A 20487-nucleotide genomic window follows, 5' to 3' on the forward strand; every position below is an offset into this window, starting at 1 on the left:
AGTATATGGAATTGTTTACTTCGTGTTCCAATGCCTATTTATTGCCTATCTCTCCCTTAGTGTTGTTGTTAGGTCAGGTATAGTAGATTGTTGAAATTAAACTACTTGTTATTGCAGATTTAATGTTATACGGTATAGACAGCAAATGCTGCAATTTTGCCATATTTCTTAGTTTTTATTAATTGTACTTTTATTTGTGTGTACTGCTGTAACGAGCAACTAAGCATTTCTCTGAGGCAGTCGAGGATTTAGCACAACATTGTCTAACAATGTTCCCTTTTTCTAACCTCTACTGTAAATACCAAGCCAAGTCGTATGCCATTAGGGCCCAAGGTATCAGAAAAGGAACATAAATAATGAGCCCAGGGTCTGTGTGGAGCAGGTTGTCAAACACTCTTGCCATAGTGACAATCCTCCCACCGCTGCTTCCCAGCAGTCACCTCACTCAGCCAGCCACTGCTTTAGGTTGCTCCAGCTGTCTCAGAGGATCAGCTTGAATTTGAAAGCTCTTCAATCTATATATTATATTTTTTACTTTACATTGGATGTGTTACTGTGACATGTGCATGTTTCAAGTATGAGCATGATCCCTACTGCTGTTAAATCCCAATTCTTTCTTTTCACTTACAAGTGAATGGTGGAAAAGTACAAGTCATCTGTTGCTTTAACTCGTCAAAGTTGAGTCAGAAACAAACTCTTAAAACAGCAAATGGGAAAACTTTCATATGCTGGCCATAGAAATTTATTTATTAGGGTTTAAAAAGAGAAGCCATGAAGAATAGTTTTACAGTTTTTAGCTGAAAAACTTTGGACTGTTTTAAATAAATAGGATCATGGGACATTGCAGTGGGCTTTTGATTCACATTCTAGTAGCCCTTCATGACATCATAGTAAAAGCATTTTCAGAGCAGAAATCATTAGTCAGTTCATCTATCCCTGATGTCTGTTAAAAAAAAATTTGCAATTTTGAAGCTTTTTCCCTTTTTGCAAAGTATCTTTAGAGGTTTTGTACTGTTCATTGGTACCTTCAAAGTAAAATCTTTCAGTAACTAACTTGTTACACATTAAAGCACAAAGAGATTTTCAACCAATGATGTTTGCTAAGGGAAGGAGAGACATCAAATGAAATAAAAAAAAAATTATTTAGTGCCATTTTATAACAAAGTAATTTCAAGGCACTTTTCACATAAAACAGGTCTAGACCAAACTCTTTATAGAGTTGTTAAGGAGACCCAATCTGGAAAAGACAAAAAAAAGAAACCGCATCTTCTGCATATACACTTCTGGAGTCAATCCCAGCTCACACTGGGTGAGGGCGGGGTACACTGGACAAGTCTCCAGTCCATCACAGGGCCAACACACAGACAGACAGAGAGCAACAACCACTCAGAACTATGGACAATTTAGAGTCCCCAATTAACCCAAAGATCAATAAAGGGGATCAATAAAGTTATATCTATCTATCAATCTATCTATCTTTCATTTTTAAATTGGTACATGGAATAGTTAAAAGGTTTTGATTGGATGATCTAAGTGGATGAACAGATGTATATGGGTGAAGTAATTCAGAAATATAGACAGGAGCTAGGCCATGTAATGCTTTGTAAGTGATTAAGAGAATTCTGAAATGGATCCAGTGGAATGACACCAGGATGGGGGTTGTGTGAGCTTTTATGAGAGTCCTACAGAGTTATCTGGCAGCTGCATTTTAAAGAATCTGCAGACGAGCCAGAGCAGTTTGACTAAGGCAGGTGAAGAGGAGAATTGCGGTAATCCAGGTAGCAGGTGGCAAGTGGTTGAAGGTGGGGATGAATATTGTTGGTGATTATGAGTTGAGATTATTTAGTTGCAGGAAATCGAATGACAACCAATTCCTTATTACATCTAAACAGATGTGGAGAGCGTCTATCTTACTGTTATCGCCTGGTTTTAAAGAAAAATATAGCTGTCAGCCTGTATCAGGAAGTCATTAGTGACTCTTAAAAGTGCAGTGTCAGTGCTTTGTTTTTGCCGAAACGCAGATTGAAATTTATCCCTTCAACAGTTCCCTTCCCTTTGAGATAGGTCTCAGATTACTTTGTGGGCTCGAGACCAGGTTTTTTTTTTTAACAGGTGTGGACACTTGCAGATTTGAATTGATCAGGGACGATACTAGAGGTGAGAAACAGGTTAATGTGATAAGAACAGCAGGGCCAATAAGAGGAAAGACTTCTTCAAAAAAATTGGGGGGAAGGATGTGTGCAGAGAAATTGTTTCCATCAGGTCATTCAGAGTGATTGTGAGTGAGTGAATTGTGTGGATGAATATTGAACAATACTGGGTGGTTGTAACAAAGTTGGTGTGGGCATAATGTTGGATCTGAGAAAATTGATCTTAGATACAAAATATAATAAATAAGATTCACAGTCACCATTTAAGGTGGCAGAGATGGCAGGGGGAACCGGTTGTACAAGGTGGTTGATTGCGGTAAACAGAGTTCTGGGATGAATTTTTTTTGGTGGTGATTAGGTCAGAGACGTAAACTGTTCTTTCATACTTGATTTTTTTGATTGAGAGCTGTTTCAAGTGTAGAAGATGAATGTTGAGTTTTGACTTCCATCTGCACTCAGCTCTCCTGCACTCCTGCTTACAGGCACATCATCCATGGTGATAACAACGGGAGCGGTTGCATTATTGAAGCTTTTAACCAGATCACTTAAGTCAGAGGGTTGAGCAGAGTAATTGTATATTTTAGAAAAAACATGAGAATGCTGAGGCAGACTTGTTATTGAAGATTCGAGAAGCTATGGTTCTCCTCTGGGTTGGAGGAATTGTTTGGATGCAGGAGTCAAAGAAAATATATTTATGGTCTGATACCAGGGCCTTTAAAGAAAGTACACCTTAGTAGTACACCTTGGTGAGTTCAGAAAACTATAGTCTGCAGGACAGAGTTCAGTTAACTGGGTGGAGTCATTAGATTTTAGCCATGTCTCAGTTAGAATCAAAAAGCCTAGGTTGTTAGAAATTATTAAATCATTAAGGATGAGAGATTTATTTGATAGGGACCTGGAATTAAGTGGAGGAAATTTAGCAGGAGAGATGGATTGCATAGACTGTTTCTTGCTAATAGGGATGTGGATAAGGTTATTGTGATTGGCAGAAATTGTGCGAGTGGAGATGTGTGTCATAGGCAGGAAGTTAGAGATAACAGGGATAAGTGAGGCAGGATTTAGGTTATGATGAGTATGTGAAAACACTGAAAGGCAGTCGGAGAAGGCCATGCAAGATCAGAGAGTGAGTTCAATGTTCATAGATAGGAGACGAGATCTAGCAATATTTGGATGAAGGCGGTCGTGTTAGAAGAGGCATAAAGAGGAAAGAGGTGAAGTTGTCCACATAAGCAATGCCTCTGCTGCAGCAGTAGCCTTTAAGCCAGAATTGAAGTTGTCTGAGGTGGCTGAATTTAATATCACCAAAGCAGGGGGGGACAAAGGGGCCGAAGATGATGCATTGTTTATTGGAGCTGAGGATATTTTCGATTAGGGAGATGTAATCTTCTTTAAGTTTCTTTGATTGCTGCAATCGCATGTTCCAAGTTAAGCTGAGTTAAGAATTTGTCCCAGGCTGATGTATTGTTTGTGGTAGCTAATCCCATTTCATATTTTCTATTTTGTGCGATGTGAAATCTGTGAATGGTTTTATACTGTATTAACTGTAGGTTTGTGTTAGTGGTCATAGAAAAGATGTTTTCATTGATTTGTGTCGAGAAGGCGAGGTCCTTTTCCCATTTGGTGGTTGGTAGAGATATGGATGAATTTGTGCCGGAGATAAGGTTATATAATTTGGAGATATTTTTTTTCGATGTTTTAATTTTGAAAATTTCTTCAGGTAATTTCGAAGGTTGCAGTGAATTATTGGTAATATTAATTTTGTATTTGATTATGGTTTTTATTTGATATTGGAGGAACTGATCTCTCCCAAACCCTTATTTCTCAGTAACGGTGTTAAAGAATGTGAATTGTTTTTTTTGTTTTTTTTAAGGTGATGGAAGGTGAGTGATTCCATTTTGTTGCCAAGATTGAAAGTGAACGGGGGTGTTGTGAAGTCTGGGTTGTGCCAGAGTAGGGTGTATCTGCAATGCGATGATTTAGTGATTTTGTTGGTTTTCCACCAGGGTGCGATGTCTTGAGTTTTTTAATTGATTGTGCTAAGAAGGTAAGATATTAGATATTAGTCTAGTCTTATTTTTTCTTATGTATGATGTTTTCCAGATTTGTTTCAATTCATTCTGTAAATGTTTACTTGGATTATTGGAATATTAGTTTGGCAGACGTTTTATTTGTTCTTCTAGATAATTTTCTTGTTCCTTTTGCTGTTTTTTCTTGTATGATGAATATGAAAAAAAAATTCCCCTAATGACAGCTTTACCTGCTTCCCATAATAGTTATAGAGTGATTTCTAGAGAGTCGTTTATCATCAGAAAGGATGCTTGCTTTCCATGGATCATTGTGGGGAAGTTATGCTTTTCTAGGAGAGATGTGTTAAAGCGCCATCTTGTTGAAGGTCTCATTGGTGACTGAGTGTTTATTGATAGTGAAACTGGTGCATGGTTGATGATTATGATTGGATGAATAGTGTTTTTCTGGATATGTTGGGTGAGTGAGTTTCTTACTGGAAAAAAGTCAGTTCTGGAGTGGGATTGATGGATGGGGGAAGAATATTAATGTTCTCTCAGTGATGGGTAACATCCTCTCCAACTATCGCCAGAACTATCCTCTCTCTCCCTGTTCTCATCCTGCAGGTGATGAATCATCATCACCCCATGTTCCTGCAATGCCTGCTGCTCTCATATCTGAATGAACTCTGCATCATATATTCCTGCTTGCACCTGTATTGAATATCCCTTCCTCCTGCTCTCATTCTCTCCCTACTCTACCCAACATTTCTCCCCCAAATGTGTTTCTCTCTCTCCCACTCTCAACCCAACCGGTCGAGGCAGATGGCCGCCCCCGCCCCGACTCTGGTTCTGCCCCGAGGTTTCTGCCTCTTAAAGGAAGTTTTTATGTAAACTGTCTTGATGTAACTTTGTTATGATGTGGCACTATATAAATAAACCAGATTTGATTTGACGTTCAAATCTTCCATATATATTTTTTTATTATATCGGTGGAGTGCCAAATTCTTAAGTTGCCAGATGTGCTAAAACACTTTGGGGGTTAGTAACGGTATTGAAGTCTCCTTTCCAGTAATTTTGAGTAGACTTTTCCCGGTAAGCTTAGTAGTGTGATGCCCCTGTAGTTGGCTCACACCTTCTGGTCCCCTTTCTTGAAGAAAGGAAACGGTTTCCTTCTCAGGCTGTGAGTTGGTGGACATGGTGGAAGGTGATGTTGTATCCAATCTCTTGTTGGAACTCAGTTGGAAGTTTGAGAGTTGGATTGGCTCGTCTGGGGAGCTCTGGGATTCCTGAGAAAATCAGATTGTCCTGCATGGTCCTGGGCTGTACGCCTACAACAGTTTCTTTAAGAAGTTTATTTTCTTCTTTGAGCTGGTCTACCTCAGCCAGAGGAGATATCAGCTTGAAGCTCAGTGTTCTCTCTCTGCAGGTTGTAGATCTTCTGATGTGAGAACTGATGTGAGATCCTTGATCTCCTGGTGTAGTAAGCTGAGCAGATCAATTTTTTTAGAGTTATCCAGGTTTTAATAATAGATCCTGTGTGTCAGTGGAGGAGTTGGCCTTCTTCTTCTTGGCCTGGTTGTCTACAGGAAGCTCCATGACGCACCGCTGATAGTATCAATGAAGTCCTCCACTCTCCATTTTTACATTTTAAATTCCATGTGATAACTTCTGTGTGATTCAGGGGATCAGAGGATATAATTCAAAGAAAGAATTTGTTATCAATCTGATCAAGCAGCGCAATGCCTCTATGTAAGGATTCAAAATCTCATTCTGTCTCACGATCTCAGAGCATCTCATGTGATGAACCTCCCCATTGCATTTTGAGATTGACAAAATGCCAGTGTTTTTAAAGTAGCCCAGTGCAGCAACTACAGTGTATGAACAGGTAGCTACACATAGCTTCTTCACCTCCGTATTACATGCAGCTTGGCTTTTTTCCACTCTTTGCTAGTCCCATAGCTTTTAAATCTGAAAGAGCTGCACATCTGTCCTTAGCCCCCTAAGACCCCTCATCTTTATAGGAGAATATTACATTTTGGATTCTCTGCATTATTAAACTTAATTTGCCTTAAATTAGACAGGAGGTAAAACCTGTCAGGGTTTTCACTGGAGCCACCATTCCAGTGATTCTAGTGATGGGAATTTAGGCTCTTTTGGCTCAGTACACTACAAAGCGCTGGTTTGTTCAGCTCCCAAGTGGCTTAGATTTTTTTGTTGCTTACATTTATTTATTACAAAAAGTCATGGACAGACTGAATCCTTGGTTTCTCACTAGCTTAGTGGGTCTGCACTTTACATGCCCTAGCACAGTGATTCCCAACTGCTGTGCCACAGCGTGTAGGTGTGCTGTCGGGGGTCGTCGGGTGTGCTGTGGAGCAGTGTCGTTTCATCTGATTGGTACTCTAAGCCTTGGAGTGCCAGTTGGGTGAGGTTGGGTGGGACCGGGTTTGGCACAAGCAGTGTCCAATGTCAAGATTTGTTCGGGGTTAAACTAAGATAATAGGGTGGGCTCCCATACAGACCTTTTTTTCAGCTTCTGTTAACAAATTTCTGTTAAGCAGCATTTTGTGTTAAGGACACTATAAGACAGGGAAAATATGCTGTAAATTGCTTTGTGAACAGGTGATTTTTAAAATTCTTCTTTGGTTTTTAACTTTATTATAACTTTATATGCATATGGTTATAGTTATTGTTCTTTATGTAAGGTAGTAGTAGTGGGGCAGATGGGGAAGCTGTGCAACCTAAATTTTGCCCCTAACTGTTAGGGGATACTAAAAAAAGTATCCATATTGTCCTTCCTTACAAAATCCAGACTGCTAGCAAATGGCTTTTATACCACAAAGACAGAAACAAAATTTTCAGAATCTGTAACCTCTCTGCAGAAATTGAGCTAATCAAGCAGACTCTGTTAAACATATAGAAGTTGTGTACATATGTTCAGTAAATGTAAGACAAGAGTTTCCATCTGTTTCTCTGTAAACACTTCTTCCTGTGGGATATACTGTAACATATACTGAGCAATGTGTGCTCCAGAAAAATAATACTTTTTTCAGACTTTGATCTAAAGTTTGGATTGTGTCCATCCAGGGTAGTATGATCATGAAGCTTTAAAGAATGTATCTGCACATCTGGATAACTGACTGAAATAATTCACATCTGAAAAGGAACGATTATACAAAGAATGCAAACTGAGCTCGCTCTTTAAGACCAAATCCTGTGTGATGTTGGGGGAGGTGACTGAGACTGGACTAAATTGCATCACATAACTTCGAGTTAAAGGATTTGGACCACATAGAAAGCACAAATCCACTGCAATGTTTCATGATATTGACAACTTGTTAATTGAAAGCAAGAGTATTGCACTACTCAGTTCTACAATATTTCAAATATTAAATAATAGCTCGGAAATTTCCTCACACAAATTTTGAAAGTGCCCCTGGGGGCTGTTGCCAATGGAGGGAAGGCTGTGTCTGTCCCACAGTAATGTATGAACAAAGTTAACAACACTGACTTTAGCTCTGTGTGTGTCTATTCTTGTATGTCACTCAATATGTGTGTGTGTGTGTGTGTGTGTGTTTGTGTCTGAATATCTATGTGTGTGTATGTATGCTTTTTGTTGTAGGTCTGTCTTGTCTGTGTATGTCTGTCTGTATTCATGTCTGTACATGTCTAAGTGTGTGTCAGTTGATAAGCTGACACAGATGCATGGACTTGACCCTCTCTGGGTGTGTGTTTCTGTGTATGTGTTTGTGGGTCTGTGCCAGTTGATAAACTACTTTCATATCAGTGGAGTCTGCACCTGAGGCACACGCACACACATACACACACAGACAGTAACTCCTAACACAGAACTGACCAGACTGTGATTGCTACAACAAGTTCCGTAAGCAATCTATGGTGTCTCTTGAGCCTAAAATGCAGATAAGAGAACAACAGTTCTGCTGTTCTCCTGAGAAATTGTGTTGGAGCAAATGGCAGAAAGGCTGAAAGATACACAAAAATGTGTATCTATGCATAGCTCACCAATTGAGTCTGAGTCGAACAATTTCACATATAATACAAATCAAAGTCAAGTCAAGTCAAGACAAGTCAAAAATGTAAATTTTGACAGAAGAGGAATAATAATAAGAAAAAGAAACCTGCAGGATAACAATTGTGACTCTGGGCCCTGCCCAAAGTCAATGGACCTCTATGGCAATATAGAGCAGTGTGTTTTTCGGCTATACTTGGTAATGATATGCAGATTCTGTAACTCAGACTTGCCCTACTATGGGACTTCCCTCCCATCCACCCATACCCATCCTTTTCTGCTGTCTCTGCTAACACAGGATCCAGGTTCAGGATCTTGTTTGTCTCTGTGTCAAACATCTTATTTGATTCATATAGTTTTTATTGATGGATGACTATAAAATTTGAAGGGCAATGATGAACTTTATTTTAGAATATGCAAACAAACCACCCCCCTTTCATGGACAAAAAAATACAATAAAGGAAATGTATTGGCTGTGTGCATGCTGCAATGGTAAATAGTCACTTTAAAATGTTTTCATCCTAGCATTTGGTTTCTCACTTTAGCTCTTTTACTCATTTTTAATCTCAAGCAAAGCTCTTTTCTTCATTCGGGCGTCATTGTACTTCACTGTCAACTGACCTCCCTTCAGTTTCACTGCAAGTAAACATCCATCCAGCCGTCTTCTACCACTTTTCCATTTCCGGGTCGCGGGGTGCTGGAGCTAATCCCAGCCAACGTTCACCAGCCAATTTAGAGTCACCACTTAACTTGGACATCCATGTCTTTGGAGAGTGGAAGGAAACCGGAATACCTGGAGGAAACCCACGCAGACACAGGGAGAACATACAATCTCCGCACAGAAAGGACCCAGGTTGGGAACCCATGACCTTCTAATTGTAGGGCGACCACTACATCGCCATGCTGCCCTACAAGTAAACAAAACATTAGGTCTCATTAAGCTGTCTTTTATTAGAAAGACGTTTAGCATGATACTGATATTATTATTCCCAACAATGGAGAGCGTTTTTTAAGATGCTTGCATTTAAAGCTACTGGCTAATAATGGATGATACTGATTCTTCTGCTTTACTGGCATATAACTCCACTTGATGGCTTTTTTTTACATATCTTATGTGGATCTGTGAAAGATCTGTGGAAGCCCTCTCAGCACTACATCTCCAGCTTTGTCTTCAGCTGTTTTCAGATCCATTTTGCTCACAGCGATTTTTGGCAGGAAGCAAATCCTGCAAATAAAAGCGGATGATGAGGGAGCATGGGCCCCAATGTCACTGGGGTTGTTCTGCTTATCTCTCAATTTGGAGAGGTAGCTGGGTCAGCGTGTCCTGCCTGCTTTTTGGCCCCATTCACACTTTCAAGGGCTCAAGCACCAGACAGTCACTAAACACTTGATGTCATGTGATGTCAAACACAAAAAGATGTTTATTTCTTCTTGAGGAGGAGTGGAGATAATTATTTTTGCACGCCACCAAGCCATTAGGCCCTTCTGTAATAACATAGTTTTGTGAGGAGAGCATGTGAAACAATTTAAAGACCTGAGGCCAGATGTACAAAACTCGATTCATGACTAAATCTATGTATATGCACAAAACCAGAAAAATGCATAGTTTTTTTTTTTTCCCTTTGGCGTTATAAAGGTGTGCAAATGTGTGATACCCTATTATAAATCTTTTACACTTTTACATAATCAATCCATCAGTTTGTAAACAAAATTGTGTCAAACGTTATCAGATGTGGCTAAAAAAAAAAAATAATAATAACCACTAATTAATTTATTTACTTAAAAATTAAACTCATCATTAAACTTTAGAACCATAATGATAAACCACTGTTGAACTGAACAGGAGCAGAGACATCTTCCTCAGGGTACATCTGAAACTAACAGTAAATACTGAAATAACGTTGAAACACAACGGAATGACAAAGATATATACTAAACTATGCTAAAGGAAACATCCAGCATAAAAGCACACTTATTTCTTATTTATTTTACACTTATTTTATGTTGATTTACGTTTATGAATAGTGTTTGCTACACAGTTTCAACATATACTCTGTCTACATAGTCTTCTCCAGGAAGTGGGGCTAGCATGTTCATTATGTATCTGATCCTGGGTACAAGGACATCTGTGGCCAGAAGAGTCAGACCTGACAGCTTGTGCTTTTTACAAACTGAAGTCACATATTGTAAAAGCAAAAAGTAATTTCTCATTTGAATCTAATGGTAAGAAATGCCACCTCTTTGCCCATTTTTGGGCTGCAAGTTATTGGCAGGGTAAGGCGTATTGGATGTATTGGATGAGCTAATAAACTTCTGACCTCATTAAAATTTCCCAGGTGATGGAATGAACATACTCAATGTGGCCAAGCTTGAAAGATTTAATACGAACAAACATTAAACAAAGCACAACACAGATTACTACATTAAACAGTTACAAGCTTGCAACAAGTCAGATTTGTATTTAATTTGTCAGCTGAGTGAAGAGAGAGTTCTTCCTCCCAGGTGAGTTAGAGAAGTCTGACAATTACTCTGTGACGCAAGTCAATTTTATACATGTAACATCTGGGGAGGCCCAAGGGTTTTGGTAGTCCTTTGTCCATTGTTTCCCTGGTGGGGTCAGATGAGCCTTCCTGTCCTGTGGTCATTTTTATGACCTCGGGGAGCAAATGCCACTTCTTGGCTATCTCCACAGGATCTTCTCAAATGAGGCCTTCAAAGACAAGGCTAATCAGTTGAAGGAATCAGTCAGGAGCCACATATGTCTTAAAAAAACAGGGCATCTATGGTATCACTGTTCAGATTTCCCCCAAACTCTTCTGTAGGTAAAACATAAAAAAATTATTTATATCACATTTGCATTTTGGCTGTCCTCAGCTGTGTTGCTATAGGCCAGATTTCAGATGTCAAGTGTAGCCCTGAGTGCAGCTTTTCTACACCTGTGTCTGGTCCACAAATCCAGTTAAGGCTGCAGGTCCTGGTGGTGGTGGATTCCTTCCAGAATGATCTTACCTGATGCTGGCGGCATTAAGCATATGATAGAGAGAGGATAACAGATTATGGACAGGACTCATTCTTCACTTTAAATGCGAGTTTACAGTTGGTCAGTGCTATAATTTTGAAAAACTGTATTATCCTACAGACATGGCAGTCATTCAACACATTTGTAGCTAAGTTAAAGGAACTGTACATGCTTCATGTGATTTTCAAAAACAAAAAGAATATTTTTTGGGCCAGATTTGGACCCTTGACATTTGTGCTGCACTGTGTTTCTCATTTTGAAACAGCAGTAGCTATTTCTCCCAGGTCAGCTGGAGCAGTGCTTAAGGCGGGGGTGAACTGCTGTTGACAGGTGTCAGGTTTTGAGAGATTGCCAGACATGAAAAGAACTGTCTGCAAAAAGGCAGTCTGAACATAGCAATGGAACAGCAATGTTTGGAAAGGAGGTAGATATAACTGCTGAGAGAAACACAAAGTTCAGAGATTCTGTGTGTTAGAAACAAGCAACAAAGAGTAGGTGGCGGGGCAGAATGGCGGCATAGCGGTAAGCACTGTTGCCTCACAAGACTGTTGTGGGTTCGGTTCCTGGGCCCTTTCTGGCAGTTTGCATGTTCTCCCCTTGCTTGTGTGTGTTTCCAACAGTTGCTCTGGTTTCCTTTAACCATCCAAAGACATACATGTTTAGGTCAATTGGTTACTCTGAATTGAACTGATGGTTGTTGACCTCTGTCTGTCTCTTTGTGTTGGCCCAGTGATGGACTTGTGACCTGTCCAGGTTGTACCCCGCCCTGCTTCAAAAACATGAACAGCATGGCGGCATAGTGGTTATGGTTGTTTTTCAAGCAGAAGCTGGATAATCAAACTAATTAATAGCTTAACTAATGTAAAATCTTTCTTATGTTTATGACTTTTAATTAACCCGTGTATCCTTGTGGAAACACTCATAGCACACATCTATTTCCAAATGTACAGGCATACATTTCATGTTGCCATACACTTAAAAGTTTTCATACGTTTTTCTGAGTAACTCTGTCAAAGCACAGGTCTCAGCCCAGTGGAAACCATAGCTGAATCTTGACCGGTTTTTGACGCAAAGCTTTGACAGAACCCTGATCCACGGAATAGGAAAAGAAGAATCAATGTAGTACACATGAAATAAATTGAAGTGACATTTGTTTTTGATGGTGATCATTAGTTTCAATTACACTTATTTGAGCAGAGAGGTTGGTTTATCAGAATATAATCTGTCTTTTCAATGATGGAAACCATCCAAAGAAAAACAGTTTGATTTGGCCAAGAAAATACCCTCACAGGCATTGGGAAGGCATTTTGTTTTCCGTTCTGTCAGCACTTTGCTTTGACCATTTAAAGTTGGAAGCAATCCTGTCCTATGTAATATTTCATGGCATATTGATAAATGAATGTTACAATGTATGAGAGTGAGAAAAGCTGTGATTGTACCCAGTGTTGAGCAAGTTACTGAAAATTAGTCACTAGTTTGTCAGGACTGGGGGGGCAGAACGCGGTGAGCGTGTTGCGGGTAGGACCCAGATGCAGGAGCCGGAAACCAGGTAGGTGGAAAAAAGGACTTTACTCGAGGAGCAAAAAAATCTACAGGGCATGGGCAAGACAACTAGGCAGGGCATGGACAAGGCATGGACAAGGCCACAACACGGAGACCGGACAGCGGCAGCGGCAATGACAGCGGCAGCGGCAATGACAGCGGCAGCGGCAATGACAGCGACAATGACAGCGACAGCGACAATGATCCAACAAGGACAAGACTGAAAACAGGACTTAAATACACAGTGGTAAACAAGACACAGGTGATCCACATCAGGGGAGGGAAGACAATCAACATGGGACACAACCAGGAAGTAACATAACCGGGAACACGAAGGGACCAGGACTACAAAATAAAACAGACAGTGACATGGACAGAACACTAACCCCAGCTTTAACCCAAAACCTGACAGTACACCCCCCCCCCCTTAAAGGACGGCTACCAGACGTCCCAAAACATCAAACATGGGATGGAGGGCCATCGGATGATGGGGGGAGGAGGAGGCCAGGGCTCAGGAACACGCGGCGGCGGCGGCCCAGCCGGGACAGGAACAAAAGGCGGCGGTGGCAGCCCAGCCGGGACAGGAGCGCAAGGTGGCTGCGGCGGCGGCAGCTCAGCCGGAACTGGAGCGCAAGGTGGCTGCGGCGGCGGCAGCTCAGCCGGAACTGGAGCGCAAGGTGGCTGCGGCGGCGGCAGCTCAGCCGGAACTGGAGCGCAAGGTGGCTGCGGCGGCGGCAGCTCAGCCGGAACTGGAGCGCAAGGTGGCCGCGGCGGCGGCAGCTCAGCCGGAACTGGAGCGCAAGGTGGCCGTGGCGGAACGGGAGGTGGCTGCGGAGGCAGCCCAGCCGGAACTGGAGCGCAAGATGGCTGGGGCGGCAGCCCAGCCGGAAAAGGAGCACAAAGTGGCTGCGGCGGCAGCCCAGCCGGAACAGGAAAAGAGGACTGCTGCGGCGGCAGCCCAGCCGGAACAGGGAACCAGGACTGCTGCGGCGGCAGCCCAGCCGGAACAGGGAACCAGGACTGCTGCGGCGGCAGCCCAGCCGAGACCGGAAGACATGATGGCAGCGGCGGCAGCCCAGCCAGAACGGGAGCAAGAGGTGGCTGCGGCGGCAGCCTGGAGGTCCGCCGCCGTTGTTCCTCCAGTAACTGCAGCGCGGATGACAGCCGATCCACTGCTGCCATACACGCCTCATGCATAGCCACCTGGCGGGCGAGCTTGGGATCCAAAAAGTCAAGTTCCGGGAGCTGGGGAACCGCAGGCTGAACGGACGGCCGCACGGTCCCCAGAGCAAGCACCGACTCCGCTGGGTCCATTGGCGGTTGGATCATTCTGTCAGGACTGGGGGGGCAGAACGCGGTGAGCGTGTTGCGGGTAGGACCCAGATGCAGGAGCCGGAAACCAGGTAGGTGGAAAAAAGGACTTTACTCGAGGAGCAAAAAAATCTACAGGGCATGGGCAAGACAACTAGGCAGGGCATGGACAAGGCCACAACACGGAGACCGGACAATGACAACGACAATGGCAATGACAGCGACAATGATCCAACAAGGACAAGACTGAAAACAGGACTTAAATACACAGTGGTAAACAAGACACAGGTGATCCACATCAGGGGAGGGAAGACAATCAACATGGGACACAACCAGGAAGTAACATAACCGGGAACACGAAGGGACCAGGACTACAAAATAAAACAGACAGTGACATGGACAGAACACTAACCCCAGCTTTAACCCAAAACCTGACATAGTTCAATCAATCTATCTATCAATCTATCTATCAATCAGATTTATTTGTATAGCGCCAAATCATAACAAAGTTACATCAAGACACTTTACATATAGAGCAGGTCTAGACCAAACTCTTTATAAATTTATTTAAAGAGACCCAACAGATCCCCTGATGAGCAAGCACTTCCTTTAAGAGGCAGAAACCTCGGGCAGAACCAGGCTCAGGGGGGGCGGTCATCTGCCTTGACCAGTTGGGTTGAGAGTGGGAGAGAGAGAGAGAGGCATGGGGGCGGGGGGGGGGGGGGGGGAGACTTTGGAAGAACATGGTTAGTAAATGCAGTATAAATGCTTAGAACTGGGAGAAGCAGGGATTTTTCAGAAGCATGGTTCTTATCAGCACATGCAGGGGTGAGGGAGACTATAAGCTCTGTCATACAAAAAAGTTTCAACCTGATCTTGAAAATTATTAAAGAGTCCGCCCCCCGGACCGATACTGGAAGTTGGTTCCATAGAAGAGGAGCCTGATAACTGAAAGATCTGCCTCCAGATTTACTCTTGGAGACTCTAGGAACCACAAGTAAACCTCCATCTAGAGAGCGGAGTGGCCTGCTAGGACAGTAAGGAACTATGAGCTCTCTGAGATATGATGGAGCTTGGCCATTAAGAGCTTTGTATGTTAAAAGAAGGATTTTGAATTCTACTCTGCATTTTACTGGCAGCCAATGAAGAGCAGCTAACACAAGGAATGCAAGCAAGGAAACCCTTGCTTGCATGGGTTTCCTCCAACAGTCCAAAATCCACATACAAAGTTCCCAGGTCTGGGAATCAAACCCACCATCTTCTTGCCATGAGGCAACTGTGCCGCCGTGCTCCTTGGCTGAAACTGGAAGCAGCTAATTGAGGTAAAGAGTTTTAAAGCCAAACTAAAAGATGGAGCAATTTGATTTTGTTGATTTTTTTCAATGTGTCTGTGTTTGCAACAGCCATAGCAAATCAGCAAATAGCAAATCAGAATTATTTTGTTAGTCAAAGGTCAAGCTCACAGTCACCTGACAAAGCACAGCTTTGGCCTAACGTCCTGAGGGATGTAATATTGGATGCTCTAATGCATCCAATATTAATACATTAGGTTTATGCCTTCAAAGTTCTGAAACTTCACATCAGAAAACAAAAGTTCTTTGTCAGTGACTTCTATTCAAAGGGCACAGAGTGAAATGACGTGTGTTGGTGTGTGTCCTTGAGTGTTCATTCTAAGAAGTGGTATTGTGGAAATTCTCTGCTGCTGGTGAAGAATGAAATAGAGACCTCTGCTGGCCAACAAGTTTTTATTTTCTTTGCAAAGAGAAGGTCGATCATTACACGAGCGGTAAAAATGAAGAAAGAGCCCATGCATGGGGAGGGCTAAACATTTATACTTGAGGAATGCCCCTCAATCCAAAGGTGTTTTTTCACACCCTTTGGTCTGCTGTAGGTTTCGGTGCTGACTATCTGGGGTGTGGTCAAATTAAAAACCCAAAAGGATCTGACATCCTGGTGAAGAAAAGGGAAGTGGGGTATTCCAAGTAGATCAAATGTAAGGAACTGAAATTGCCATTATACTAGATAAAAGCAGCAGTGTGGAACTGCTTGGAGTCTGACGTAGAGGCAGTGGGGAAAGTTACAAGCTTTACAGTGCCAAGCAACAGCAGCAGTAGCTCACCTCACAGTGTGTTTCTTCAGCAGCTTAGCTCCATGCAAAGCAGCCAGACTTACTGCTACTCACTTGGCAGTGGGCGGCCATTTCAGGCTCTGTGACGCCTGGACAGTAGCAATGAATGTGAGTGATTTCCATGATGGCAGCTTTTGACGTTGGCAAAGTACTTTTAAGCACCTAATTGAAAGCAACACATTTTTTTTTTTTCTCTCTCAAGCATCGGCACAAATGAGAGGTTTAGAAAAATAATTGTGCATTATTATTAATTGTGCATTCATGAAGCAGTGGTGATTAAATGAGCTTCATGGTTTAATGTATCTAATGCTGGATGGTGGTTGGATGGTCTGACTTACAGTTTGAAGCTCAGTCAATGATTGATCCCAAATTGCTCCTGGGCAATGGTGTGAAGCTTGACTTTACATGGTTTTGCATATTATAACTGAGTCAGTGCTACACATTTAATGAAAATTACCTGTAAAATGCAGAATTGTTCAATCAGTGGTTCCACAACATTATCTGCTTCAATATTATAAGCATCTCATTGTAATGCCACACTTTCCTGACGGTCCCCTTCCCATTCTCTGCTCACCTAGCGATACTGACCCCTACTGGCTACTGACTGACACTGCTTACTGATTTTAACAATGGAATTTTAATTAACGCCTCCCCATAAACACACATAAGACATAGGAAACATAAAACAATACTCTGACCCAAAATTCATTCATCATTGTGCCACATATACACATCCTTCTCCATGTGTTTGTTCAGCCATGTGAGCAAGTTGTTTGGGATACGAGATATTTCATCAACTATTGCATGGATTACAATTGAATTCAGCACAAACTCAGGGGATTTGGATGGACAACGTTGGTTCACTGACATTTGGTAAAGCCCCATTTTACATCTTGACAACTATTGCTTAGAAACTTGACTTAAGTGGATAAAATCCAAGTCAACAATCCTTTTCATCTACTGTCAGTCAAGTTTCTATGTGTATACTTTGGTTTAACAATCACAACACAACAAAAATATTGTACTCTCTATCTATCAGAGAATGTTACCAATCCTACCTACATTGGTGTGTTAATATCGTCATGAGTATGATGAGTATGAGTATGTTAACACACTAACCTTTGCTTATGCTCTTATATATAGGTGTTGGCAAAAATGAGGGTTATTGTGGTTATTAGGGATATTTTGTTAAAATATCTTATCAGAGGTCTTGCACTATAAATAGGATTAACTGTAGTTTTCCATAAAGCCGAGTGAAAGGTTCCCAGTCATAAAATTTGCTGCTGTATTTTGGCCTGCACCTCTTGAGTCAGCTGCAGATCTCAAAGACGCCTGTGAGGCCTGGTGCAGTCTACCATATGTGGCTGTCTGCTTACTGCAGTGCACTGCCAGGCTTTCTCACTGTTCCATATAGTGTGGCTGTGCAGGCATGTGGGATTTATTGCAGAACTGTTTTTATTCCATCACTCAAGTATGTACTGATGTATTTGTACCTGTTTGCCCCTGGACTGGGCTGTGGTTCCAGGTGTCTCCTCTGAAGATATGGTGCAGAGCTGCTGTGCTGCAGGGCATTCATGGGCCACTGAAAACCTCCACTGTAACAACATGCCTACTCTGGACAATAAAAAGCGCTCCATATGCAGGTGAGTGATGTGGCCTTTGGTGCCAGAATGCAGTTTTAATTATTTAAACGTCTTTGGAAGTTGCTCTTGAAAAAAAGGTCACTTGTTGTATGAGTGGTGTATTTTATTGAAATAACTGTGAGACTACTGAAAGGGCCATCCCACTGATTTTACACAGGAAGATTAATGAGCCACATCCAATATGATGCAGAAACCAGGAAGGTTACCTCACTGTACGGTCATCATGAAGGACATTGGCTACAGACATAAAACCAGTTTCTTGCCAGCCAAGTATTTATTAAAAAAAAATTGCAGTTGTATGTAAAACTGTGTTTGGTTTAATTATTCACATTAAAATGTCAAAGAATTTTTACATCCATGTAAAATGTTTTTGTTCAGAAAGGCATGGTGCCAACACTATAAACGAAAATAACATGCGTTGACTCTAACCTGTTCATTTGCTCTCTGAAAAGAAAGAGACTGAACAGTTGCCACGCACACACCATGCTGGCAGTGATATCAGGCTGAAGGAAGGGAGTTAGGTAATGAATGAGTTCATTGATGAATCAAGTTTAGCTAGAATGTGTGTGTGATTATGTCTTTGTGTCAGTGCTGTACAGAAACACTGCTGCCTCAGCTCACTGATGGAGGGCCAGTGTAAATATGGTATGACTTCAGCCAGAGGAGGGGACACCTGTGAAGTGGATCAGGAGGATCACTGCCCAAGTGACCCCTACCAGGTACATGATCTTTTTACCAATAGAGAGCCATTCAGTGCTGTTGTTTCTCAAAGGTTAAAGCATCTGCCAAAATTTTGCTTTGTTAAACAGCACATGAAGTGAGAGTGGTAGGGAAGAAATGAAAAAAAGATGGTGGAGTCAAGACTGAATAGCATGACATTATGGATAGATAAAACAAACATTTTCTACCCAGCAAATTCTCTATAAAACAAACACTGAATTGATTAAAGGTGGGTACATTTAATTCTGGAATAGAAGATGAACCATTTGAAACAGTGAGTCACACTCGACCTAACTCAAGCTGTGACAACGAACATTTCCACACCTCAGCAATGTTGAGTACAATGGATCCTTTGTCACAAAAACATGCAGACAGTTTTACTTTGCTTTACTTTTTTACTTTTTCAACTTGAAACGTATCCTGGAATGAATCATTGTTTTGACAAAGTCAGATTCAGTTTCAGATGCATATGCCAGCAGAGGGGCTTTCATATAGACCAGACAGCTCATTTGTGATTATTGGAAAACACGTTGAACTCTATCGGAAACAGAGTGCCAATTTCTCCCATTTCCCCTCATCTCCCTTCATGTCTATGAACACTTCCACATGGAAAGTGGACTCATACCTTTGCTATGAGTCAGTCCAAATAGCAATCTAGGCTTCTCTGAGAGGAAACCTAGTGGTTTAGCCCTCCAGCCAAATGTTCATGTGTTATTGCAGTCGAGCCAAATCATTGTGCCAGGTCATTGTTATAGGAAAGTGAATAAAGTCTGCTTTTCTTTGAATGACATGTGGTTCAGCTGGGGGCAACAGCTGAAATTTTTTGCAATGTGCTCACAGGGATGAACTATCCTGCCTGCCTGTACTTCTGTCATGCCCTCACTGCTGTTTAGTAAACAGGCCTTAAACTGGAGGGGCATGAAGAGAGCTGTTAAGGGAAATATGAAGCACCCCAGTGAAATACTCCTAACAGGCTCTGCTGCTGTCTCTGGATGACCAGGTGTGCTGCAGCTGCTGTGCACTTGGTTTACGACTGCACACTGAAGGATGGGGCTGTCATGCCCACCAGTACCTGGGTGACCCATGTGCTTACGCTTTCCTCACCTGCTGTAAGGAAAAGGAGGGTCTGAGCCAGATGCAGTTGAAGAGAATGCAGAAACCCAGCCCAACTGCTGTGCCCAGAAAAGGTATCTACTATTCACTGTGTGCAACCAAGTTTATCACGTCTTGGCTTTCAACTTGGAAAGCACATTCAGCAGCTTTAGGATATACTGTATGTTTATAAATAGTCACATAAACAAAGCTTCCTTGAAGCCACATTTGCTTTAAGGAAAAGGCAGGAGTTAAGTAAAGACAAAGCCGCAATACCAATAAGCCATTGCAAACACTTGGTTTACAAAACTCAAGGTCCATTCATGAGTTATTGCTGATTTGATATTTTATCACATCTTCACAAACATGTTAACTGTTAAGACAGGTGGGTTAGAGGTGTTTCACCTTCAGTTCTATGGCAAAATGATCTGCCCATGAATATCATATAATATGAATTTGTCAGACTTGTTTAAACAATCTGTCTTACTGAGACATCACTATCTTGGGGCCTCACCTTGAGGTCTCACAGGACCGTAGTCATCTCTTTGTTTATGGAACACTTAGTTCGTGTCTTCTCTGTGTCTTACAGTGCTATTGCGGGACTACGCAAGCAATTTATGTTTAAATTAACATATGATAAAGCTTACAATAACCGGGGTTAACTAGCAAAACAGTTAAATGTCAGAATTTTCAATCACATTTACTTCACAATAATTTCCTGTACAAGGAACAGGGATTCATGTACACTGAGGAGTGCAACTTTAGTCCAGGCAAAGCCAGGCAGTTGATAGAGAACTTGAGCTTGATCTTGTGATGGGATCAATGCTTAAACATGTCAGGACAAGG

General features: G+C 41.9%; 1 protein-coding gene across 1 annotated transcript in view; it reads left to right on the forward strand.

Annotated features, from left to right (window-relative positions):
- fbln2 (fibulin 2) overlaps nucleotides 1-20487 on the forward strand; it is a 90578-nt gene that overhangs the window by 6383 nt on the left and 63708 nt on the right. Inside the window, exons 3-5 of the mRNA XM_029503037.1 lie at nucleotides 17712-17829; nucleotides 18419-18548; nucleotides 19550-19736. Coding sequence (XP_029358897.1) covers nucleotides 17712-17829; nucleotides 18419-18548; nucleotides 19550-19736 — 435 coding nt within the window. The remainder of the gene's footprint in view (nucleotides 1-17711; nucleotides 17830-18418; nucleotides 18549-19549; nucleotides 19737-20487) is intronic.

The sequence above is a fragment of the Echeneis naucrates genome, chromosome 5 (genome assembly GCF_900963305.1).
Source record: "Echeneis naucrates chromosome 5, fEcheNa1.1, whole genome shotgun sequence".
Classification (NCBI taxonomy): Eukaryota; Metazoa; Chordata; class Actinopteri; order Carangiformes; family Echeneidae; genus Echeneis; species Echeneis naucrates.